Source organism: Mchenga conophoros, linkage group LG19 (genome assembly GCF_057382185.1).
Source record: "Mchenga conophoros isolate Kocher_MC1m ecotype Shallow Benthic linkage group LG19, M_conophoros_male_GT1.1, whole genome shotgun sequence".
Classification (NCBI taxonomy): Eukaryota; Metazoa; Chordata; class Actinopteri; order Cichliformes; family Cichlidae; genus Mchenga; species Mchenga conophoros.
The window spans coordinates 6,503,934-6,529,769 of NC_140544.1; the positions used below are offsets into that span (position 1 = coordinate 6,503,934).

The window sequence follows — 25,836 nt, forward strand, 5'->3', positions numbered from 1 at the left end:
GTTGTGTGTGCAGGGGTTTAGTCTTTGTCCATACCTTTTTGGGGGGGAAAAGTTGAATTGTCTTTTTTAAATAAGATGATAGAAATATTTGAGATTTGTTTCCAAGTGCTGTTTTATGCACATCGTTACAGATATTTGCTTCAATAAAAGAAAACATTTCCAGTCCAAATAAATGAACAAATGTGAATGGGTTAGGCTGATAGTGCTTAGTGGATATAGTGGCTTTTTATTGGTATTATAAAATATGCATTTCAGTTACACAATGTTTACATTTTCTTAGCTACAATCACAAAAAGTGAAAAAAAAAATCCAAACATTTGAATCAACTTATACAAAACACATAAAAATAAATTTACCTGAGAAATTAATTGACTTTCACAGTTATGTCTGTTTTCCTGTACAAAATGACAAACATGTAATGTTTGTTATTTTGATGTGAAATATGTCATTTTTCTTTGTCTGATGTCAAACGCAACAAACATGAGGACAAAGGTAATATTTTTAAACAGTGTGTTTTGCTACTTCACTGTGAACACAATATTGCCATTTATCTTCTGGTACATATGCAAGAATAAAGAATTATTCTATACTAACTTGCACAAACCAAGAAACAAACATGAATCACTGCAGAAATTCTGACTTCTTCCAGTGGATGTGTACATTTTTTAAAAGCAGTACCATAAAGTATTCTGTTTTATTCTTACAAAACTATTGGATAATATCAACATGAAAACCTCACTATTTACCTAAAGGTTACATGTGAAACAATATTCCAGCGCTTCCGAGTATTATTTATCCATGTTGTTACAAGACTTGGTTTCTATTCAGCAGTATACAACAAGGTTTACAACAAGGTGCAAACATGAGGTTACACTGAAGAACAAGAAGGTCAGATTAGATTTGCCAGAAAACATCTAAAAGACCTCGCACAGGTTTCGAAAAGCCATCTTTGAAAAGATGAAACCAAGATTAACTTGTATCAGAAACATGGGAAAGTCAGAAGAAGGAGAGAAAAAACTTTTCACTACTGCATCATCTGTGAAACATGGTGCAGACAATGAGCCTCATTTACTAATACATGGACTTATACACTAATACACAAGTAGTCCACACAGAAAAATTACTGTTAAATTTGCGAAACGTTGCGTGCCAGCCTATTTTGTTATCACCACAGTTCGTATGTTAGTAAATCAAAAGCATTCGGAACCAACATGCACATTTCCCCATTTCTCTGTGTACAAAACTATGTTTACCTCCAAGTGAAGCAGAGCACGTGGTGACGATGTTTTAAGAGAGAAGCCTGCAGCTCTAAGACAAGAATTTAGGAGAAAGTTTGACTGTAGAAAATGGAATAAGTGTCTGAGGTCCAAGGAGGAAGTGTTTCCACATAAGTGATGGTCATCCAAAAATGAAAAATGACTAAATGAAAAAAAAAAACAACCCTGATACTCGCTGTGTCAAACACTAACAGACAACGAGACAGAAACATGGGAAATTACCCATAACATTCACTTTGAACATCTTTACAGACAGACTGAAAACACTTCAACTCATCTTATCTACCAAACAATATAAGACAGATGCTCTGCAACCCAACTCTCAGTCAGTGATATTCTGAAAAGCAAATCAACTGCCCGTCACTTCAACTTTGGAGAAAAACGCCCGGGTTTCAGCATTAGTATGGCTTTCTTTCAGTATGTCCAGCACTGTGGTTTTGATGGTTTTCTTGTCGACTTTGGAGAGGTTTGCTTTGAGTTTAAGCAGAGCTGAAAGATGTTTTTCACTGTTGGTGACAGAAAGAAGAAAATGTTCAAAAAAAAGATGTCATGCCAAGTATTTTATGATTATGTTTATATGCTGTTTGTCATTACAGAATGAGATACTGAGAAACAAAACTGTCAGGTGAAGAAAGTCATATATGACAGTAAGATGCAAACAAATGATGATGATGATGATGATGTTTCAGCCTACCTTAGATTACATGAATGTGCAAAATCACCCCATTAATGCCACATGATATTAACAATGTTAATAAGTAAAAAAAAAGATTCTGCAACATTTTTTTAACTTTCAACACAAGGCTTACAAGTTCAATCATTTCTTTAAACTTGTAGTCCAAGACTGCAGGTCTTAAATCAAACAGCTGATTTGCTGATCTGTATTATTGAACCTGTTATCTTTTTCTGTGTGTAACCGGTTTCCTGCCCCTGACACACATCCATCCTGCAAACATTAACAGCTGTCACATCACCACACCAACTATTGGAAAATGTGTCAATTTCTGTGTTAAATGCAACAATAGATGGAACTCCTATTGGTGACACTGATATGTGCCTAAATTTACATTAATCTCCAAGTTTCCACTAGTTTTATCAAATAACTCCCCATGAAATCACACACTTCCGTGGTGCTGATGCTTTCAGACACACAGACAGTCTATATGTGAGTGCTATCAACAGCAGTGTTTATGTCCCCTGATTCTCTTTCTCCTTTTCCTTTAAGGTTAGAAATAAGACAAGAACGAGACAGTTTGTTTTCCAGTGCCACATTTGGAAGAAATCTCTCCTTTCACTCTAATTAACAGCATTATTGACTTCATCTACACACAGCTGCTGCTGCTTCTCTCAGGCCTGCATGTTTTATTTAGCTTTCAGTTTCTCATATTAGTTTCCATGAATGTCGCTCATCCTGCTGACAAGAAACATCTGAAACCAACTGAGATGTTTGGCTCAGTCTACTTGCTGTTCCTCCTCAGCTATCGCCAAAAAGTGCAGTTGTTTTTGTATTAAAGTAAATAATGTTTCAGTCAGTTCAAAAGTTACCTGAGGTCGGGATAAGCAGATCCCAGTGAAACGATTTGCATCTGTATGGCAGGAATATCTTGGAGTTTTAGCACTTCTGCAATCTTGGTCAGGATTTCCTTTAACCAGTCTTGTTTGGATCCCTGTGAAGACAAATCAGTGACGTCAGTTTAGTCTGCAAGTTTCCCCAAACTGTAATCAACAAAGCAATAATGATGTTTTTCATTCTGGAGCTACTGCACTGGAGTTTGACAAGATCAATGATGTATTTGATACATTCTTTCAGTTTCGTGAATATTGTCTTTATTTATGCACCACATAGTCATCAACTAATGTTCAGATATTTGATACATTTGTAACTACAGTCCAGTTGTCCTTAAGTGGAGGGTTTTTCTTCATTTCCACCATGTTTTGCTCCATGTAAAATCTGTATAAAATATTAATTTATATGCTACAGATACAAATGTGTAATGTAAAAATCTTTTTTAACAATATACAGCAAGTGGGAAAAAAGTGGGGAAAAAAGTGGTCCATCATTTTCTATGGGTCACACTTTTGTTTTTCAGGAATGAGTCCATTGGTTTTCCATTGAGTGTATTTCATCTATATCCAGGCTTGGAGGATCAGATTTTAGTCAGCTGCTCTTTTTTTTTTTGTTTCAATTTTATAGAACTTTTAATCAAAACTTCCAAACCAAATAAATGTGAAATTGAGCTGATTCTTATTCTTATTTTTTTCCAGAGCTCAGCAGAAATCTGATCACTTTTGGGTTTTATTCATGTCTCAGCTAAAGTGTGCAGTGAAGGTGAGTCTCACCATTCTGGCAAACAGCTCGTGCAGTCTCTCTCCATTTTCTTGCACAGTCTCGCAAGCCTTCTGCTGCTGATTGCTGTCCTTCAGTTTGACCTCTCCTTTCAGGAGCCTCTGGACATATTCTACTGTCACTTCCTGCTGAAGCCGACCAATCAGCTCCTGAATTTAGCCCAAGTATATAAGTAATCAGAGCGCATCATAATCCTTTTACTAAAAAGTTGACAATGAAGGCAATCATGGCCATTCAATCCAAAACAAAGTTTCCTCCTTTTACCTGGTAAGAGGACTGACTGGAACCCTGAAGTTCTTGAAGCTGGTCTTCAGTGCTGTTCAGCAGCTTCTCAAACGTGTTCTTCTTCAGCCAGTCACTGGTTCCCACCTTCTGGTAGTGTGGCTGTGTGAGGAACAAATAACACATTGTTTTAAAATCTTTGATTAAAACATGTTAGGATTTAATCCTGAGGATTATTGATATCTGCAGTTGTAAAGAACTTACTTTGAGGACCTTGCGCACAGAGGTTAATAAATAAGTGTGGGCAGACTGTTTCATCTCAGTCAGGACCTGCAAACAGTTTTCCCGCACATCCTCTGGGAACAGATCGTGCTTCTCAAAGAAGTCCCTTTAGACAGACCACACAGGACACATTAGCTCACAGTGATGTATTCGCCTTTTATGATGAAGTTAAAATCTGAATTTCCATCTAACTGGATCAGAAACAAACCTGAACTGTTCGACACAGCTGAGGTTTGCCTTTATGAAAGCTTTGCTGTGCGGTTTGTTCTGCCTTATGATGTCTTCATGAAACTCTTTATACCTGCAGAAGATTAAGAACAGCTTTCACTTTTACTATCTTGTTATTACCAAACATAAAACTAAAATGTATTTTCAAATGACAATATTTAAAAGACAGCCTTGTGAAGCCTTGTTACCTCTGCATGAAGTCTGTCAGGTTGGATGTTATTTCCTGGGCCTTGTGTCGGTCTCTTACAGTTATATGTGCTGATGTCACCATGCCGTTGATCAACTGAAGACAAATGTATTGACAAATCAGTGGCAGTTTCAAGTACTCAAAGCACTTTACACAGCAATGCACTTCCATCATTTTCAGATCCAGTTAAACACCAGGAACCAAACCCAGTGCTTTACAATGTTAGTGACAAACCCAAGTGATTAAACTACAGAACCATGGGAGGGTTTGAAACTGTGACTCTGATCTGACAGTAAATGAGTTTCTACAAACGACTCAAACAATAATGATGGTCCTTTGTTTGTTTGTTAATCTTTTTATCAAAGTTTCTCAAAGTCTTTTTCAGTTTGGTTAATATGTGCAGCAGGCTGGAAAATATTTGTCGGCACTTCTTTGGAAAGTTTTAAAGTGAATAATAGAGTAAATGTCAGTCTGCACATTTTGTTCTCCTACGATCAAAACAATGTTCTGTCAATATTTCACCACAACAATTTTTTATTGCACAGTTCTGATATAGCAATGTTTTCTAAGCCTCTCATTATGGTCAACAATTAGAAATATCATGTTCCAGAGTCTGGTGACTCAGTGTTTATGTTTAGGGTTATGAATATGCTTTGTTTCAGTTAAGTTCTGGTTATATCTTTTGGAGTTTTCTAGTTCTTTGGTTTTGCCTCCATGTCTCCCATGTGTTACACGTCCCTTGTCTAGTTTCCTGTCTAGCGTCTCCCCTGTCAGCTGTGTCTTCTTGTCAAGTCCGTGTCTCTGTGTCTGTGTCCTGTTTCCTGTTTTACTTTGACAGTCTTGCTTCCTTTGTTAATGTTTTTAATTTTGCTTCCTGTCCATTTCGTTATGTCAGATTAGTCCCAGCTGTTGTCCTCCTGTTTCTCTTTCCCTCGTTTACTACCTGGTGTATTTAATCCCCGTGTTTTCCTCTGTCCGTAGTCGTGTCATTAACTACCCTCTCTGTGTTATCTTGTGTTATGCTTTGATTAAATCTTAGTTCTCCATTTCTGGCATAGTTTCTAGTTTTTTTAGTTTTCCAGTCTGAGTTTCATGTGCTTAGTTTTTAACTGCACAATAAGCCGGCCTCCTTTAGTTAAATCTTTCGTTTCGTGAGTCTTGTATTTGGGACCTTCATCCTGCCTGCCACACAGCAAACCATCACAAGAAGTAAACAAAATGCAAAACTCACTATAAGGACCCTTAAAGTTAGCCAACACAAGTGATTCCTTTCATTTTGTGTTGATACATCTTTATTCAAGCTTTATAAAAGTATTGATTTCAGCCTCTTTTATATCAAGTTGTTGCAGCAACTCTACCTGGATGACATCATAGGCCACAGGACTGGCGTAGCAACCATCATCTCTTGTGGGCTCCTTTCCTTGATCCCACTCTTTCTTTGCTTCATCCAATACTCGGTCAATAAAAATCATCAGGTCCCTCTAAACACACAACAACACACCGTTGTCACTATTATATCTACAATATTCTATGAGCTATAATAAAACAAACTATAACTTTTTTTGAACAGCATTCTAAAAACGTGCAAAGCAAATTAAACGTATGACAACAAATCCTTTGTTACCTGTTGTTTGCTGAGGTACTGCTCCTCCAGAGGTTTCAGTAACTCGTCAGGAAGCAGGTTTCCCAGCGCTTCAGTATTGATATTACTGGCCAGCTCAGGTTTTTCAAGGATTCTGGTACACAGAGCAGATACAGCCCAAGTTGTATTTAGTCTACACGTCATTTGTTATTTCAGTTTAATTCACTTTAGTTCTACTTATATAGCGCCAAATCACTACATCAGTTGCCTCAAAGCACTTTGTATTGTAAGATAAGACACTACAATAACACAGAGAAAACTGCAACAATGAAACGACCCTGTATGATTAAACAGTAGGAAGGAAAAACTCCCTATTTACAGGAAGACAAGGTTCTGGGAGGGGCGGCCATCTGCTATGACCACTTGAGGGTGCGGAGAGAAAGACAGGATCAGATGTTGTGGAAGAGAGGTGGCGATTAATAATAACTCATGATTAAATGCAGAGTGGTTTAAAAACACACAGAAAGTGAAAAGAGGTGAGTGCAAAAGAAACTCATGGGGAAGGCCCAGCAGCCTAGACCTACTGCAGCATAACTAAGGGATGATTCAAGGTCATCTGATCTAGCCGTTTATGCTTTGTCAAAAGTGAAAGATTTAAGCCTCATCTTAAAAGTAGGGTGGCTGTCTTCTGATTCCCAACTGGGAGCTGGTTCTTCCATAGAAGAAGAGCCTGAAAGCTGAAGGCTCTCCCTTCCATTCTACTAAGTGCTCTATTGCTGTGATATGGTACTAAGACGTCTTTAAGAGTAGATGAGATCTGATTATTGAAGACCTTTAATGTGAGAAGATTTTAAATTTGATTCTGGATTCAACAGTTAGCCGATGAAGAGAAGCCAGTATGGAAGAAATATGATCTCTCTTTCTAGTCCCTGTAGGTACTCCTCCGGAAGCTTTTTTGGATCAACTAGAAAGTTTTCGGGGAGTTTTTAGGACAACATGACCACAATGAATTGGAATAGTCCATACTAGAAGTAATAAATGCAGGAATTAGTTTTTCAGCATCAGTCCAAGACAGAATGTTTCTGATCTATGTGTATTAAAGGGCATATCTTGGTCAAAAATGACTCCTAGGTTCATCACAGTGTTACTGAAGGCCAATTGATCCAAAGTCAAAATCTGGTTAAATGCCATATTTCTAAGCTTTTCAGGGCCGGGTACAATAACCTCAGTTTTATCTCATTTTAGAAGCAGGAAATTAGAGGTCATCCATGTTTTTATGTCTTTAAGGCATTTCTCTTTAACTAATTGGTGTGTGTCTGTGTAGCAATGACAATGCTATGCCTTAAAATGAAATTAGTCCCAGCTAAGAACCCTGTTGAACTCCATAATTAACCTTAATGTGTGAAGAAAACTCTACATTAACATGAACAAGTCTGTTAGATAAATATTATTTAAACCACTGCAGCATAGTATCTCTAATACAAACAGCATGCTCTAATTGCTGTGATTAAATATTATGGTCAATAGTATCAAAATTTAATACAGCGTATTAAGCCACCAGAAATGAATCAGAATCAGAATACTTAGGAAATTATGTAAAATGGTTGCTTAATGTACTGAAATCAGCATGGTGGCACAGTGATTAGCACTGCTGCCTCACAGCAAGAAGATCCTGAGTTCATTTCTACCTGGCCAGGGCCTTTCTGTGTGGAGTTTGCATGTTCTCCCCATGTTTACCTGGGTTCTCTCCGGATACTTCAGCTTCCTCCCGCAGTCCAAAGACATGCAGTTAGTGGGGTTAGATTAATTGGTGATTCAAAATTGCCCATAGGCGTAATTGTGAGTGCGAATGGTTGTCTGTCTCTATGTGTTAGCCCTGTGATAGACTGGCGACCTGTCCAGGATGTACCCTGCCTCCCTATGGTAGCTGGGATAGGCTCCACCCCCCACTCCCCGGCGATGCTGACAAAGATAAGTGGAAGAGAATGGAATGGATGGATGAAAGCCACCAAAAATTTGCAGCTAAAAGACAGGCGTATAAATAAATATAAATAAATCCCAGCATAAAAATAATATGCTACTTCAAACAAAAACTAATTGCTTACTCTGGATAAGATTCCTTCACCCATTGCAGGAGGAAACTGCAGTCATCCACAGAACCCACAGAACCCACAATCTTTCTGAGCCTGGCCTTGACAGTTTGATGGTACTGTCTTGCATAAAAGTTACAGATGTCCATCTCTGGTGGGTAGCAGTTGTTCACCTTCTCCACCACCCGCTGCAGGTCGTCCTTCAGCTGTTTGCCCATGGACTGGATAGTTGCCTGGATAGTTGACTGGTTAACCTGGTCACCAGTGGGGCTCGATGGATTATCCATACGCCCATTTACTAATTCATGAAGCACTTTGTCATGGTGCTTCTTCCACTCGCTGGGCCTCCAGGCTGGTGGAGTTTGAGAATTTTGTTTCCATAGCTGGTCCTGCTCTTCCTCAAGGTTGATGGCTTTCACCGCAGACTTCAGAGCAGACGCTGATGCTTCCTCACTGCTGAGAGAAAAGCTCTGCTGCAGAATGTGCCATACATGCTCTTCAAGGGCTTTATGGTCTGCAGCAAGCTTTTCTACCGCTTCCTTGTTGGCCTCAGCCTCCGCTGTCTCCCAAAACAGATGTTTCTCCCTGTCTATCAGTTCCTGAGTGGCTTCACAAAAGGCTTGCCTTTCAAGGTATTCCTCAAAAGTAGGAGTCACTGGTGGACAATAACAAAGACAATTTTTTTTAAATTATCAGCACTATTTTATAGATGAATCATCCAGGCTCTGTTAAACTGCTTTGATACTTTCTCATGTTTTCAGTCCTAAATATGAAACAGGTCAGAAGAAGAGTTTATAGCAATTATTATTTTATCGTTCCACAATTTTACTGTGGAAAACACTTTTATTTATAACATGTTTCTGACTGGATTTTTGGACCTCTGACCTTTATAACTATTTAAATAATATCCATTTTGATGTATGTCCAATGTTCCCAAATTAATTTTATTTTCACTTTTTTGGGAAAAAAAACTGATCAAAACAATTTTTCTCTTGATATCTATGATAGTAAACATTGAAACAAATCTTTCTAAACAGTGAAATGAATGGTGCACATGTACTATATACCCATAATTAAATATAATAAAAATAATTATAATCAATATAACTCATATCAAGTATATTTAAATGGGGTTGAACAAATAAAAAATATTTATACTTCCCACCTTTTTCATCCATCGAGGGGGGTTTATCCTCGTCCCTTTTCTGTTTAAAAGAAAACTTTCTCTTTTGGGATCTATTGTTGGGATCTGAAACAAAGTACACAGTTTAATGAAGTCTGATTAACAGACTGCAGAGATGATTTCAATCTTTTGTGATTTGTATGCAATAAAGATTGGCGATGGACACTCTAATAAGATTGTCTTTTATATGTTATTTTTCTGCCCAGTGAGGTTGAAATTTGGCTTCGGCTTGATGTTTAAAGGTGCACAGTGACAGGAAATAAAAACGCACATCAAATGCATTGCACCTAGCAAGTCTGTTTTGAAAATGTAAGGAGTAGAAAGGAGATATATTTACACTAAAAGCATTAAAAAGTAAAAGCAAAAGTTAAAAGGAATAATTAAAGCACTGCAAATTAAAAATAAATACACTAAAAAGTATTTGTACTTCCCACCTTTTTCTGCCAAGTCTTCAGAGGGGAGTGTATCCACTTCCTTTTTCCGTCTCCAAGGAAAGGATTCTCTCAGTCTATTAAATGTATTATCAAACCTCGGCATGCTGGGATCTAAAAAAGCAAAGCACACAGTTTAATGTAGTTTTAATGACAGACTGCAGACACGATTTCTGGTCTTTTGTTTTCTCCACTTTGCACAGACAAGCATCAGCAGTGCTGTTTTCTTGTCCACTATAATGACCACTGCAGAGAACATTTTAGTTTGTTCTTTTATGACTGTATAATCTTAATGGGCCATCTACTTCATTGTTTTAATGGACTTCCCTACCACTGCTATGCTGATGACAAACAGTTTTACTTTTACATCAGACCCAACAACGTTAACAATCAATGATTCTCTGTCATTACTACTTGGATGGATTCAAATTTACTTGTGGCAGGGCGTGGTCTGTGGCGCCGCTGCAGGGAGGCTGACACGCTGGAGCTGCATCAGCAATTACGCCTCACCTGCTTAAGAGGGATGAACTCAGTCCTGATGTGGTGGTTGTTGGTGTGTGTGGCCGGCAGCTGAAAAGCTGCAGCCGTGTGTGAAGTTACAACAACCGTAATTAAGAAAAAAGTGTTAAAGGTGTGCAATATGTGGTCGGGTCTGCCATGCATCTGTTACATTACATCATTGCAATTTCAGTAAAGCTGAGGTTCTAGTACTTGGCCCAGCCAGTTTCTCTAAGGAGATAAGTCAGTACATCGGCCCCTTCTAAAACTAAAAACCTTGGTATAATTTTTGACCAACACCTGAATTTTGAAATTCACGTCTCAAAGCTCACCCAAACTTGTTTCCTTGACCTCAGAAATATTGCAAAATTCCATTACTAACAGATAATCCTCTGCATGGACAGGCCACTGCTTATACAGAGCTTCTGAAACCTGATCACTGCAGCCGACCTTTCCGACCCCCTAACCAGGGCCTTCTTACTGTCCCTCGCTCGATTATAAAACCAGAGGTGATTTTGAGGTTGTTGCACCCAAACTGTGGAACAGCCTTCCTCCCTCAATCAGGTCTGCTAACTCTGTTATTTGATTTAAAAGGTTCATTCCTGAGCCTGGAGCAGCTCTTGACAAAACAACCTGGCTAGCATGTACAGAGACCTGACCACAACATCTTTGGAATGAATAAACACAATCAGGCCTTGTCACTCAAAATCAACTGTGGTCTTCAAAAATGCACTCGTACCTGCAGTTTGCACCCAGACGTAACAATCTGATGGAAAGCCTTGAACCAGAGGTGGAGGCTTTTCCAGCAGCAGATTAGTGCCCATGGTTTAGCATGAGAAACTTAATGTCCACATACTTTGTTCATACATTTTCAAACTTTAGGCAACAAAGACTATGTTAAGGTAAATATTAAAAAATGTTAGTAGAAGTTTAATAATTAAATATTGCCAGTTTATAGGATCATTGATCTAGTATTAAAGTTAATACCTGTCTTTGATGGTGTCGCTGGTTTGGATTTGAGAGAAGAAACATCTGACTCTTCATCCTCTTTTTTCTCTTCATTCTCCAGACAGGTGGCTGAAGAGCCGTCGCCAAGACCTGACAGAGAGTAAAGCAGAGCACTGCTGGTAACAGCACAATTTTCTCATAACAGGTTGATTTGGCAAAGATTTGATGCCAGATGACCTTCCTGATGCAACTCTCTCCAGTTATCTAGGGCTGGGACCTGCAGTACACTGGCTTGTGTACACACATTGTGTGATGAACTTCTCAGAAACTGTTTGCTTGATGCTCATTTGTGTCTGTAGCACTAACTAGATCCTGAAGTACCACAACTATTACTCATGAACATCTGCACCAAAAATGCTGTTTTGGATTGTTTGGGGTCACTTTACCCACTAAGTGTGATTTGTATGCAATAAAGATTGGCGATGGATACTCTAATAAGATTGTCTTTCATATGTTATTGTTCTGCCCAACGAGGTTGAAATTTGGCTTCGGCTTGATGTTTAAAGGTGCACAGTAACAGGAAATAAAAACGCACATCAAATGCATTGCACCTAGCAAGTCTGTTTTGAAAATGTAAGGAGTAGAAAGGAGATATATTTACACTAAAAGCATTAAAAAGTAAAAACAAAAAGTTTAAGGGAATACTTAAAGCACTGCAAATTAAAAATAAATACACTAAAATGTATTTGTACTTCCCACCTTTTTCTTCCTTCAAGTCTTCAGAGGGGAGTGTATCCACTTCCTGTTTCCGTCTCCAACGAATGGATTCTCTCAGTCTATTAAATGTATTATCAAACCTCGGCATGCTGGGATCTAAAAAAGCAAAGCACACAGTTTAATGTAGTTTTAATGACAGACTGCAGACACGATTTCTGATCTTTTGTTTTCTCCACTTTGCACAGACAAGCATCAGCAGTGCTGTTTTCTTGTCCACTATAATGACCACTGCAGAGAACATTTTAGTTTGTTCTTTTATGACTGTATAATCTTAATGGGCCATCTACTTCATTGTTTTAATGGACTTCCCTACCACTGCTATGCTGATGACAAACAGTTTTACTTTTACATCAGACCCAACAACGTTAACAATCAATGATTCTCTGTCATTACTACTTGGATGGATTCAAATTTACTTGTGGCAGGGCGTGGTCTGTGGCGCCGCTGCAGGGAGGCTGACACGCTGGAGCTGCATCAGCAATTACGCCTCACCTGCTTAAGAGGGATGAACTCAGTCCTGATGTGGTGGTTGTTGGTGTGTGTGGCCGGCAGCTGAAAAGCTGCAGCCGTGTGTGAAGTTACAACAACCGTAATTAAGAAAAAAGTGTTAAAGGTGTGCAATATGTGGTCGGGTCTGCCATGCATCTGTTACATTACTTCATCGCAATTTCAGTAAAGCTGAGGTTCTAGTACTTAACCCAGGCAGTTTCTCTAAGGAGATAAGTCAGTACATCGGCCCCTTCTAAAACTAAAAACCTTGGTATAATTTTTGACCAACACCTGAATTTTGAAATTCACGTCTCAAAGCTCACCCAAACTTGTTTCCTTGACCTCAGAAATATTGCAAAATTCCATTACTAACAGATAATCCTCTGCATGGACAGGCCACTGCTTATACAGCAGAGCTTCTGAAACCTGATCACTGCAGCCGACCTTTCCGACCCCCTAACCAGGGCCTTCTTACTGTCCCTCGCTCGATTATAAAACCAGAGGTGATCGTGCTTTTGAGGTTGTTGCACCCAAACTGTGGAACAGCCTTCCTCCCTCAATCAGGTTATTTGATTTAAAAGGCTCATTTCTGAGCCTGGAGCAGCTCTTGACAAAACAACCTGGCTAGCATGTACAGAGGCCTGACCACAACATCTTTGGAGTGAATAGAAGCAATCAGGCCTTGTCACTCAAAATCAACTGTGTGTCATGGTCCTGGGCCATGTTGGCCCAGTATTCTTAGTTTCTTGTATTTCTGTATTTCATTTCTTATTTAGGCCATGTTTCCTGAGTTGTCCTGTTATGTTGTTCCCTAAGTGTTTTCCCTTCGTGACTCTTACCCCCTGTGTGCCCCTCTGTGTATTTTTGAGCCCTCGTCTCTCTTTGTGTTTATTCCATGTTTCCCCTGACCCAGCGTTTCTAGTTCCTTGTGATGTTTGTAATATGGTACTTGTGTGATTTATTCTATGGCTTCTAGTTTTGTTCCCTTGCCCTTCATGTCTCTCTGTGTCCCCTCTGTTCTGTGTAATTGTGTGTCTTTGCATGTTTGAGTTTCTTGTTTTCTGTCCCTCTGCATTGTGCATTATGTTCTCATGGTTGGTCTTTTGTTACTCCCTCTAGTCTAGTTTCTTGTGTTCCAAGTTGAGTATTTCCCTCCGCGTATTTTGGTTCTTAGAGTCCTCTGCCTTATGGTTTATGTCTCTGTGTTCCTTAGTTGCTTTCTCCACTGTGTCAAGTTTGCGTCTCTGTATGATACTTCCTGTTTTACTTTGGTGGTCCATGTCTTATGTGAATGTGTCCTGCTCTGCTTGTCTCGTCCAGCCTGATTACTTCCAGCTGTGCTCTCCTTCTGTGTCTCATTCCCTCGTTATCCCTCTGTGTATTTAAGCCCTGTGTTTCTCTGAGTCGGTGTCGTGTCGGCCCTCATGCTGTGTGTGATTCTCCCCGTGTCTTCTGGTATGTGTTACAATTAGCTCTTCCCAGTTTAGTTTTACATTGCTTTGGTATCACTGTTATCGTTTGTCACCTGTCAGCAATAAAGCTGCATTTTGAGTTCAGTCCTGTTTTCCCGTGAGTTGGCGTTTGGGTCCTATTTTCCTGCCTGCCACACACCGTTACATGACACTGTGGTCTTCAAAAATGCACTCGTACCTGCAGTTTGCACACAGATGCAACAATCTGATGGAAAGCCTTGAACCAGAGGTGGAGGCTTTTCCAGCAGCAGATTAGTGCCCATGGTTTAGCATGAGAAACTTAATGTCCACATACTTTATTCATAAGTTTTCAAAATTTAGTCAATATCGACTATGTTAAGGTAAATATTAAAAAAATGTTAGAAGTTTAATAATTAAATATTGCCAGTTTATAGGATCATTGATCTAGTATTAAAGTTAATACCTGTCTTTGATGGTGTCGCTGGTTTGGATTTGAGAGAAGAAACATCTGACTCTTCTTCCTCCTTTTTCTCTTCATTCTCCAGACAGGTGGCTGAAGAGCCGTCGCCAAGACCTGACAGAGAGTAAAGCAGAGCACTGCTGGTAACAGCACAATTTTCTTATAACAGGTTGATTTGGCAAAGATTTGATGCCAGATGACCTTTCTGATGCAACTCTCTCCAGTTATCTAGGGCTGGGACCTGCAGTACACTGGCTTGTGTACACACATTGTGTGATGAACTTCTCAGAAACTGTTTGCTTGATGCTCATTTGTGTCTGTAGCACTAACTAGATCCTGAAGTACCACAACTATTACTCATGAACATCTGCACCAAAAATGCTGTTTTGGATTGTTTGGGGTCACTTTACCCACTAAGTGTGATTTGTATGCAATAAAGATTGGCGATGGATACTCTAATAAGATTGTCTTTTATATGTTATTGTTCTGCCCAATGAGGTTGAAATTTGGCATCGGCTTGATGTTTAAAGGTGCACAGTGACAGGAAATAAAAACGCACATCAAATGCATTGCACCTAGCAAGTCTGTTTTGAAAATGTAAGGAGTAGAAAGGAGATATATTTACACTAAATGCATTAAAAAGTAAAAACAAAAAGTTTAAGGGAATACTTAAAGCACTGCAAATTAAAAATAAATACACTAAAATGTATTTGTACTTCCCACCTTTTTCTTCCTTCAAGTCTTCAGAGGGGAGTGTATCCACTTCCTGTTTCCGTCTCCAACGAATGGATTCTCTCAGTCTATTAAATGTATTATCAAACCTCGGCATGCTGGGATCTAAAAAAGCAAAGCACACAGTTTAATGTAGTTTTAATGACAGACTGCAGACACGATTTCTGATCTTTTGTTTTCTCCACTTTGCACAGACAAGCATCAGCAGTGCTTTTTGTTTTGAACTCAGTTCCCAAAAAATTGTTGTTGTTTTCTTGTCCACTATAATGACCACTGCAGAGAACATTTTAATAAACATTTAACAAAAAATGTTTTGCAGATTTTAGCTATTTTGGTTTGTTCTTTTATGACTGTATAATCTTAATGGGCCATCTACTTCATTGTTTTAATAGACTTTCCTACCACTGCTATGCTGATGACAAACAGTTTTACTTTTATGTCAGACCCAACAACGTTAACGATCAATGATTCTCTGTCATTACTACTTGGATGTATTCAAATTTACTTTATTGTAATTTCAGTAAAACTGAGGTTGTAGTATTTGGCCCAGGCAGTTTCTCTAAGGAGATAAGCCAGTACATTGGCCCCTTCACTAATAACTTCTAAAACTAAAATCTAATTTTAAAACCAGAGGTGATTGTGCTTTTGTCGTTGTTGGGCCCAAACTGTGGAACAGCCTTCCTCACTCAATCAGTTTGCTGGCTCTGTTATTTGATTTAAAAGGCTCATTTCTGAGCCTGGAGCAGCTCTTGACAAAACAACCTGGCTAGCATGTACAGAGGCCTGACCACAACATCTTTGGAATGAATAGAAGCAATCAGGTCTTGTCACTCAACACCAGCTCCGGACCTCAATAATGAACTTGTACCTGGATGGCAACAAATGCAGTTTGTAGCCAGACGTAACAATCTGATGGAAAGCCTTGAACCAGAGGTGGAGGCTTTTCCAGCAGCAGGTTAGTGCCCATGGTTTGATTTGGCATTGCAATGTTAATGTTCACATAATTTGTTCATAAGTTTTCAAACTCTAGTCAACAAAGACTATGTTAAGGTAAATATTAAAGAAAATGTTAGTAGAAGTTTAATATTTAAATATTGCCAGTATATAGGATCATTGATCTAGTATTAAAGTTAATACCTGTCTTTGATGGTGTCGCTGGTTTGGATTTGAGAGAAGAAACATCTGACTCTTCTTCCTCTTTTTTCTCTTCATTCTCCAGACAGGTGGCTGAAGAGCCGTCGCCAAGACCTGACAGAGAGTAAAGCAGAGCACTGCTGGTAACAGCACAATTTTCTCATAACAGGTTGATTTGGCAAAGATTTGATGCCAGATGGCCTTCCTGATGCAACTCTCTCCAGTTATCTAGGGCTGGGACCTGCAGTACACTGGCTTGTGTTCACACATTGTGTGATGAACTTCTCAGAAACTGTTTGCTTGATGCTCATTTGTGTCTGTAGCACTAACTAGATCCTGAAGTACCACAACTATTACTCATGAACATCTGCACCAAAAATGCTGTTTTGGATTGTTTGGGGTCACTTTACCCACTAAGTGTGATTTGTATGCAATAAAGATTGGCGATGGACACTCTAATAAGATTGTCTTTTATGTGTTATTGTTCTGCCCAATGAGGTTGCATCAGTTTGATGTTTAAAGGTGCACAGTGACAGGAAATAAAAGAGACATACTAAAAAAAAAACTCAAATACATTACATCTAGCAAGTCTGATTTGAAAACATAAGGAGTAGAACGGAGATATATTTGCATTAAAAAGGAAAAGGAAAAAGGAATACTTAAATAAAGCACTGAAAATTAAAAACAGGTACAGTAAAAATTATTTGTACTTCCCACCTTTTTCTTCCTTCAAGTCTTCAGAAGGGACTTCCTTTTTCCGTCTCCAAGGAAAGGACTCTCTCAGTCTATATAATGCATTATCAAACCCCGGCACACTGGGATCTAAAAAAGAAAAGCACACAGTTTAATGTAGTTTGAATAACAGACTGCAGGCCTGATTTCTGGTCCTTTGTTTTCTCCTGCCAGTGTTTGTGTTTTTGGTTTAAGTTTCACTCTTTGAATTGTGGTTTTCTGTTGTATTATATTTACTGTTCCTGGTTTCTCTTCTGGTTCCGCGCCTCATCTTGCCTCGCCTCATGTTTCTATGTCTCATTGTCTTGTCTGTGTCATCATGAACGTCTCTTGCTTCCTGTTTTATTGTGATAGTCCCTTGTCATGTGTTCAGTGTATTGAGTTTTGTTTCCCTGTGTCTCGTTATGTCAGATTCGTCCCAGCTGTGTTCCCACCAGTTCCCCATCCTCTTGTTGTCCTACTTGTGTATTTAAGCCCTGCATCTTCCTTGTTCATTGCTGGTTTGGTTGTCAATCTTCCCCTGTGTGTCATCCTCCATGTTGCCTCTGCGTTTCTTCCTCGATGTTTCATATCTCAGGCTCCTAGTTCCCAGTTTCAGGTTTTTGTTACGTTTCTTTTGTTCCTCGTGTTCTTTTGTTAGTTTCTCCATGTTCAGGTTTTGTAAGTTTATTCCTGCCATACTCTGCTTTTGTTTGCATTGAGTCTCACTGTAAATAAAAAATCACACCCAACTACTCTGTCGTCTGCATCTGCACTCGGGTCCTTCTGTCGTCACTCCATACGTCTGCCTCTGTAGCTGTGACACTCCCTTTTCCACAGGCAAGCATCAGCAATGCTTTTTGTTGTGAAGTCAGTGCCCCCCCAAAAAATGTTGTTTTTGTTGTCCACTTTAATGACCAGGGCACTGCAGCAAACCTTTTAGGGAACATTTTATAGAGATAAAATCATTTGCAAGTGTGCAGATTTTAGCCACTTTGGTTTATTCTTTCATGACTGTATAATTTTTATTATGAAAGTTGATAATGGGGGTTTTTAACAGAAGACATTGAGAGTTTTATAGTAAGGACACGGGTAACAATCCGTGCATTAATGATGTACATTTAGTTGTTAATATATGCTGGTCAGCCAGCCATCAAAAAAGTGTAAGTTGAAAGTGTCCTATATAAACGAATGCAGGCATTTATTAATATAGCTAATTTCACATGTGCTTTTATTCTAAGGAAACCCATTTTTCCTTGGTACTATGCCTCGATATTTATATGTGGGTTTACTTTCTGCACTGCATGGTTAAGATAGCATTAAATCCTGGAAATATTCTACATGTGCAAAAAATTTGCCATTTTACTGAGGCAAAGTTATTCTGTTATCATACATTAAATATGCTTTTAACTTAACTGATTCTTGCCCAGGTTAAAAATGTTGTTTGAAGGCATCAGATCAGGATTCAGTTATGAACATTTTTCCTTATTTTATTTTTCAGCTTCCCAGGGAAAAGGAGGGGGCAAAACAATCACTCATAAATGTTAATGTTTCACTACTAAATACAAATAGCAGCTTTACTTGGTCAACATTCAATTTTACTTCTGGTTGAGTTTTCAGCAGCCGTTAATAGTATTAATGCTACAGACTAGACAGCTGAGTTGGCATTACTGGTACTGCTCTTAAATGGTTTTCTTCATACTTATCCAACAGATAATAGCCAGATGCAACAATCTGATGGAAAGCCTTGAACCAGAGGTGGAGGCTTTTCCAGCAGCAGATCAGTGCCCATGGTTTGATTTGGCATTGCAAAGTTAATGTTCACATACTTTTTTCACAAGTTTATAAACTTTAGTCAACACAGACTATGTTAAGGTAAATACTAAAAAATGTTAGTAGAAGTTTAATAATTAAATATTGCCAGTTTATAGGATCATTGATCTAGTATTAAAGTTAATACCTGTCTTTGATGGTGTCGCTGGTTTGGATTTGAGAGAAGAAACATCTGACTCTTCTTCCTCTTTTTTCTCTTCATTCTCCAGACAGGTGGCTGAAGAGCCGTCGCCAAGACCTGACAGAGGGTAAAGCAGAGCACTGCTGGTAACAGCACAATTTTCTCATAACAGGTTGATTTGGCAAAGATTTGATGCCAGATGGCCTTCCTGATGCAACTCTCTCCAGTTATCTAGGGCTTGTGCACTGGCTTGTGTTCACACATTGTGCGATGAACTTCTCAGAAACTGTTTGCTTGATGCTCATTTGTGTCTGTAGCACTAACTAGATCCTGAAGTACCACAACTATTACTCATGAACATCTGCACCAAAAATGCTGTTTTGCATTGTTTGGGGTCACTTTACCCACTAAGTGTGATTTGTATGCAATAAAGATTGGCGATGGATACTCTAATAAGATTGTCTTTTATGTGTTATTGTTCTGCCCAATCCCACATATCAAGTCTGGCCTGGATCTGGTATCAAACCGGCACTGCTGACTTCTGGCATGATAAGACATATGTCATCCAGATATGGGCCAGGCCTGGCATAGATGGCACTGTTTATGTGATGGAATGCCACATCTGGCTTGATTGTGGTTTGGTTTATGTGGCCCAGGCCCACAGAAAACAGGTCTGGCCCGGATCTGGCATCAAGCTGGCACTTCTGACTGACTGGAGTCATGGCAGGGTGTATGTCAACCAGATGTGGGCCAGGTCTGGCAATGATGGTACTATTTATGTTCCTATTTTCCCATTTTAGTTAGAAGACCCAAATGCCATGTTGCAATACTATACTGCTATGGTAACCAACGTTTCAAATGCAGGTGTGACAGGTTTGTGAGGGTACACTTTATCCAAAACCTAGTGACGGTTTACACATCTTTGACAGTGGGTGGCTGTAGCTCAGGAGGTAGAGCAGGTCACCTACTGAACGCAAGCTTAGTGGTTTGATCCCTGGCTCCTCCAGTCTGCATGTCAAGAGTGTGAATGTGTATGAATGTAAATAGGAAGCACTCAGTTTAGAGGAAGTGTTTGATAAATGTGGCATGTTGTATAGAGCACTTTAAGTAATCTGGGAGACTAGAAAAGCGCTGTATAAGAGTCAGTCCATTCACTGTCTGAACAGAGTTTTGTCATGCTTCTTTTGCACTATTATGTTCTGGCACCTGTTGTTATTACATGGCTTGATTAAGGTACACATTAGGCTGACATCCGGGGCCAGAGCTGAAACTGTTCTGGGCCAGCAGTGTGTCTGCAACTGGCCTTGTGCTGACCCATGTGTGGGCCACATCTGGCAAACCAAATCTGGGCCACCAAAGGGTCGTCATTCTTTGCGGTATGTGAGCCATGTGTAAGCACATTCTGTGGGCCAGATCTAAGCCATACCAATTTTGCTATGTGGGATGAGGTTGCAATTTGGCATCAGCTTGATGTTTAAAGGTGCACAGTGACAGGAAATAAAAATAAAAATAAATAAATAAAAAGAAATTCAAATACAAGTCTGATTTGAAAACGTAAGGAGTAGAAAGGAGATATATTTGCATTAAAAAGTAAAAGTTAAAAGGAATACTTAAATAGAGCATTGAAAATTAAAAACAGGTACAGTAAAAAGTATTTGTACTTCCCACCTTTTTCTTCCTTCAAGTCTTCAGAGGGGAGTGTATCCACTTCCTTTTTTCGTCTCCAACGAAAAGATTCTCTCAGTCTGTTTAATGTATTTTCAAACTTCGGCATACTGGGATCTAAGAAAGAAAAGCAAACAGTTTAATATAGTTTGAATAACCAACTACAGGCCTGATTTCTGATCTTTTGTTTTCTCCACTTTCCACAGACAAGAGAACATTTTACAGAGACAAAAAATCATTTGCAAGTGTGCAGATTTTAGCTACTTTGGTTTGTTCTTTCATGACTGCATGATCTTAAACATGAAAGCTGATAATAGCGATTTTTAAACAGATGACATTTGGAGTTTTTATAGTAAGGGTAACAATCCATGCATGAATGATCTATACCCTGGTGGAGGGGTTTGTGTATTCCAGAGATCCCAGGGGCTATGATGTTGGGGGGCTTTTGTCCCCTGGTAGGGGTGAGGCACCAGATAAAGAGCAATTCAAAAACCCATATGAGAAGACCCAGGGAACAGTTTACCCTTACCAGGATAGGGTTACCGGGGCTCCGCCCTGGAGCAAGGATGTTCCCTGTGCCTTCGGGTCAGGAAACGTGTCCTGACTGTCGTCAGCCTCTATGTGCTGAATGACAGTTCAGAGTACCAGGCCTTCCTGGAGTTCATGAAGAGAAAACTGAGCGTAAAAGCGAAACTTTCGATTTACCAGTCGATCTTCGTCCCCACCCTCACTTATGGTCAATAGTCTTGGGTAGTCACCAAAAGAACAAGGTTGCAGATACAAAGGAGCTCTCTCCAAAGGATGGCTGGCCTCTCCCTTAGATATAACGTAAGGCATTCAACCATCCAGGAGGCGCTTAGAGTAGAGCCACTGCTCCTCCACATCAAAAGAAGCCAGTTGATGTGGTTTGGGCATCTGACAAGGATGCCTCCTGGGCACCTCCTGGGTGAGGTGTTCCGGGCATGTCGGACCAGGAGGAGGCTCCTCCATCTCTTGGCTGGCCTGGGAACGCCTTGGTGTTCCCCCAGACAAGCAAGAGGAGGTGGCTTGAGAGAGGGAGGTCTGGGCTTCTCTGCTAAGGATGCTGCCCCCGCAACCTGGCCCCGAATAAGCAAAAAAGGATGGGTGCATGGATGGATGGATGGATTTGTATGTGAAAGTAAATCTCTACATATCCAGTATGCAGGATCATTGATCTAGTATTAAAATTAAGAAGTTTCACCTGTGTTTGATGGTGTTAGTGGTCTGGATTTGTGAGAAGAAACATCTGACTCATCATCCTCTTTTTCCTGGTTGCTCTTCGGAGAGGTGGATGCAGAGCCAGGACTCAGACCTGACAGAGAGGGGAGAAGAGGACATTTGTAAAAGCTGCTTTCTCTTTTAAACTGACTCTTTAGTCCCTAGTTTCAAAAACACATTCGTCTTTGTGGTGTCACAGCAATTAATGTCCTGCCACAGGATTCAATTCAGGTTGAGCTCTGAACTTTTTCTGGGACGAGCCAAAACATTGATTCTTTGCTTTTTTTTTTCACCATTCTGTTGTAGATTTGCTGCGGTGCACGAGATCATTGTCCTTTTGCATGGCGTACTTTGGGGACTGTAAAACACTTTGGTATACAAAGTAGTTCATGTATCCTGTAGCAGGCAAACCAAAGCCCTCGCCTCAAAGGATAACCTGAAGAAGAGGACAGACCAGTAAAGTGGCTTCTTCCACCCTCTTGCACAGGCTGAAAAAAATCTAGTATTTTGCTGTTAATGTGGGGAAAAATAAATATATCTTTATGAAATATAATAGACATTAAACTTCTGAGGAAAAGAGCAATATTTTTACATCTTCCATTTCTTTGTATTTAAAGTTTGAGGTGAGTTTTTATATCTTTACCAGCACTAGTTAATGTTAACTCAAGGAAAACCCAGAGGAAAACTTGTCTGCTTATGTATGACCCAGACGCTCCTTCATTTAGCAAACAGACATGTTCCAACAAGTTTAACGGTCTTCTTGTGTTTCGTTTTATTTTTCTAAGGAAATTATGTCTTTCATAGTGCATGTGTGCACATCATTCTGTCTGCAAACACAGTAGCTTGAAAAGTTTGGAATGAATTCTGAAACTGTAGACTGAGGTCATCTTAACTACTCATTAAAATTTGCTTTACATCCACTGAGATCTTCAATACCAACTTAAAATGTGTTTATTTGTCAGAAATTGACAAAAAGCTTAAAACTATGATTTTTAGTGTGTGCATTGTTTCTCACTGCCAGTGTTTGTACTGACAACGTAAAGGTACATAGGCGATGATATATATGGTCAAGTAAATATGACATTAGTTTGTATACAAATATCATGTTTTACAAGTTAACCATAAATTCATTATATCTTTAAAGAAAGTTAGTAAGAAATATGGGTGGGTAAAAAAAACGATATCCAAACTCAAAGCAATTTGAATTTAAATAATCCGATACTGATTCATTATTGGATCCTTAAATCAATTTTTAAATATAAATGTATTTTGCCACGTATGTCAGAGTCTCAACTAAAAGCTCTCAAAACCATTTCAACAACCACAAAACAGATAAAACTCCACAAAACAGATAAAACTCCACAAAACAGATAAAACTTCAAACGATTAAAGCACAGGTAAACTGATTCCACAAAACAGATAAGATTCCACAAAAGAGGGAACACAAAGCGTGGATCCTTCTCAGAGTACTTCAATACCAGTTTTCTGCCTTATTCGCTTTCTTATTATACACCAGTCTACAGCTGTGTACGGTGTATGGTGATGTCTGACGCTTTTTTCACCAAAAATGACCTCAACACTGGGCCCTCTGACCACCACCAGTAGGCAACGGGTGAAGTGTCTTGCCCAAGGACACAACGGCTGAGACTGTCGGAGCCGGGGCTCGAACCAGCAACCTTCCGATGCCAACTCTTGAGCCACGATCGCCCCTACAAGGTTTAGAGGGTTCTTTTGACAGTACATATCCAAGTCAGATGATCATATTTCTAATATTTCTGAATCAAATTGAATCAAACTTGAATCATTTGTAGAAATCTGGAAAATAACTCAAAATGTTAGAAATATTCCAGTGTTAGAAAATCAGCACTGCTCAGTGTTAGTCTTTGTTAATCTTCAAAACTGACTAGGTTACTTTTAAACATATAACACTATCAAAAGTGTTAATTTAACACTCAACAGTGTTATGTTTAACACTCAGAGGTGTGGACCCATATAGACACTCTCCAGTGTTAATTTAACACTGGAGATTTTGCTGTGTATTACCCATTACCTGCTCCTACATAATGTTTGTGTCAAAGTAAATCTGTCATCTTTATCTGATTTTTACTGCACTACAAATTTCCTGTAGGACATTTAAAAAGAACAAAAGAAAACTACATGAATATATACATTACAATTACAATACTGTAAAGTAAACAGAGTGAGCTGCCGTGGTGGAGCTTTGTGAATGCATGTCTCCTAAAATCAAACATCACCGTTAATGTCTTGGACAGGGGGACACATTTCTGCACCTACATTTTCTAAATGTAATGGTGCCTGCCTTCAGTCAGCTTGATAGATTTATTTATTTTGCTTTACTGCACATACAATAGCACCCACATCTCAGAGGAATGACTCACGTGGGTCCTCTAGGGAAATATGTGCAACCCGCACTGTCAGAAAGCTGGGAAACACTCATACTGTAAGTTAAGATTTTAGGCATAGAACATAGGAGACATATCAAATGTGAGCAACATGTCCTAAAGTTGGGAAAGGCAGCAAAGTAAGTGGTGCTAACAAGAAACAGCTGGAGGAAAATTTTGCAACTGGTTAGTTTAATGCCCACAGTTCAGTAACATGATTGAGTATGAAAAGAGCATCTTAGGGAGACGGAGGTGCACCAATCTGCAAAAAATGGACACTCAGTCCTCTGGCCTAAACAAGAGAGACACCATCTAGCTTGCCATCTGTGTTTACATTTGACAGGAGATTTTATGAAAACCCCAACGGTACTCACTGGGTGACGGAGGTTGTGGTGAAGCCGCAGAATCCAACTTCTTTGCAGGTTCATCTGATTCTGGTGATAACTTGGATTCCTTGTCACCAGGAGATGGAGGATTCTTCCGTGTTGGAAGCCGGAGGCTCCTTCTAAACTTCCCCATCATGCCCACATTTATGCCACCATCAGTCGACGTCTTCTCATCGCTCTTGATGGATCCGTTGCTCTTGGTGGACACCGTGTCATTGCTGGGGTTCTCAGTGGACTTGTCCATCATTTGTGACATGTTATTCCATTATCTACCCAAATGTGAAAATGTAATAAATATTCAAGTAAAGTAATGAAGCATTTCTATTTTGTTACTTCTTATCTGGATTTTAATGATAGTTATAGTAATTTGTGAGAAAGTGCCTCAATGAACAAAATCTTACATAATAAAACCTGTATAAGTGCTGTATAAAGAACCAGTTTATTGACTAAGCAATTCATTGTGGCTTTCACCAGGATCATCATAAAACTATATTAGAGATAACATTTTATATCAGATAGATTGAGGTAGAAAAACAGAGAGCAACACGTTGTTTGTAATTTGGGACCATTTAATCTCATCTCTCAGGTCCTGGACTTTCAAATACTTTTTATCTGCTGTTGATCGTTTTTAGCCTCGCAAAACTTCAATTTGTCCAGATTACTAAACATTTCAAGGACATGCTGCACACCGTGCTGAGATAAGAAATTAGATGTCGCTGAACACAAATGTGTGTGTGTCTGTGTGTGTGTGGAGAGAGAGACAGCAGAGTGATTTCTCTCGCAGTTTTATTTTCAAGATTGATATTCAGTCCGTGTATGCAAACCGTACCTAGTTACAGTAAAGAGAAAAGATGTACTCACCTCCGGTTTCGCACAGGTGATAGAACTTCCACAGTTTCTTCCCGCTTCACCTGCTTTCGATTACTAGTTCAGGTTTGGCAAGGTCAGAGGGTGTGACAGAGCGCGCACGCGGGGCGGGGTAGGAGGGCATTTATAATGGGCAACGTCCCTTTTTTTATGAAAGCGATACGTCACTAACCGTTTAAAGAGCAGGCGCACAAACGAGGGGCAAAAGCAAGCGTGTCACGTTCACAGAAACGGGACAGTTTCCAGTCATCCAGTCTGAGCTGTGAGTCAGAGCACCTTACAGGCGTGTTTTGGTCAAATGTATACTTTACA

General features: G+C 39.4%; 1 protein-coding gene across 1 annotated transcript; it reads right to left on the reverse strand.

Moving 5' to 3' along the window:
• Positions 1-208: 208 nt before the first annotated feature.
• On the reverse strand, positions 209-25,607 carry LOC146551560 (tumor necrosis factor alpha-induced protein 2-like). Its single transcript, XM_085257467.1, has 23 exons — positions 25,519-25,607; positions 24,646-24,926; positions 21,853-21,963; positions 20,634-20,747; positions 18,972-19,082; positions 17,018-17,122; positions 16,304-16,414; positions 15,158-15,271; positions 14,438-14,548; positions 12,035-12,148; positions 11,315-11,425; positions 9,833-9,943; positions 9,381-9,464; positions 8,231-8,870; positions 6,168-6,279; positions 5,902-6,024; positions 4,545-4,639; positions 4,337-4,429; positions 4,111-4,234; positions 3,889-4,008; positions 3,618-3,773; positions 2,823-2,944; positions 209-1,783 (listed from the first exon to the last, which is right to left on the reverse strand). The coding sequence occupies exons 2-23, from the start codon at positions 24,911-24,913 to the stop codon at positions 1,627-1,629; spliced, it is 3,207 nt and encodes a 1,068-aa protein (XP_085113593.1). The 5' UTR covers positions 24,914-24,926; positions 25,519-25,607; the 3' UTR covers positions 209-1,626.
• Positions 25,608-25,836: the final 229 nt, after the last annotated feature.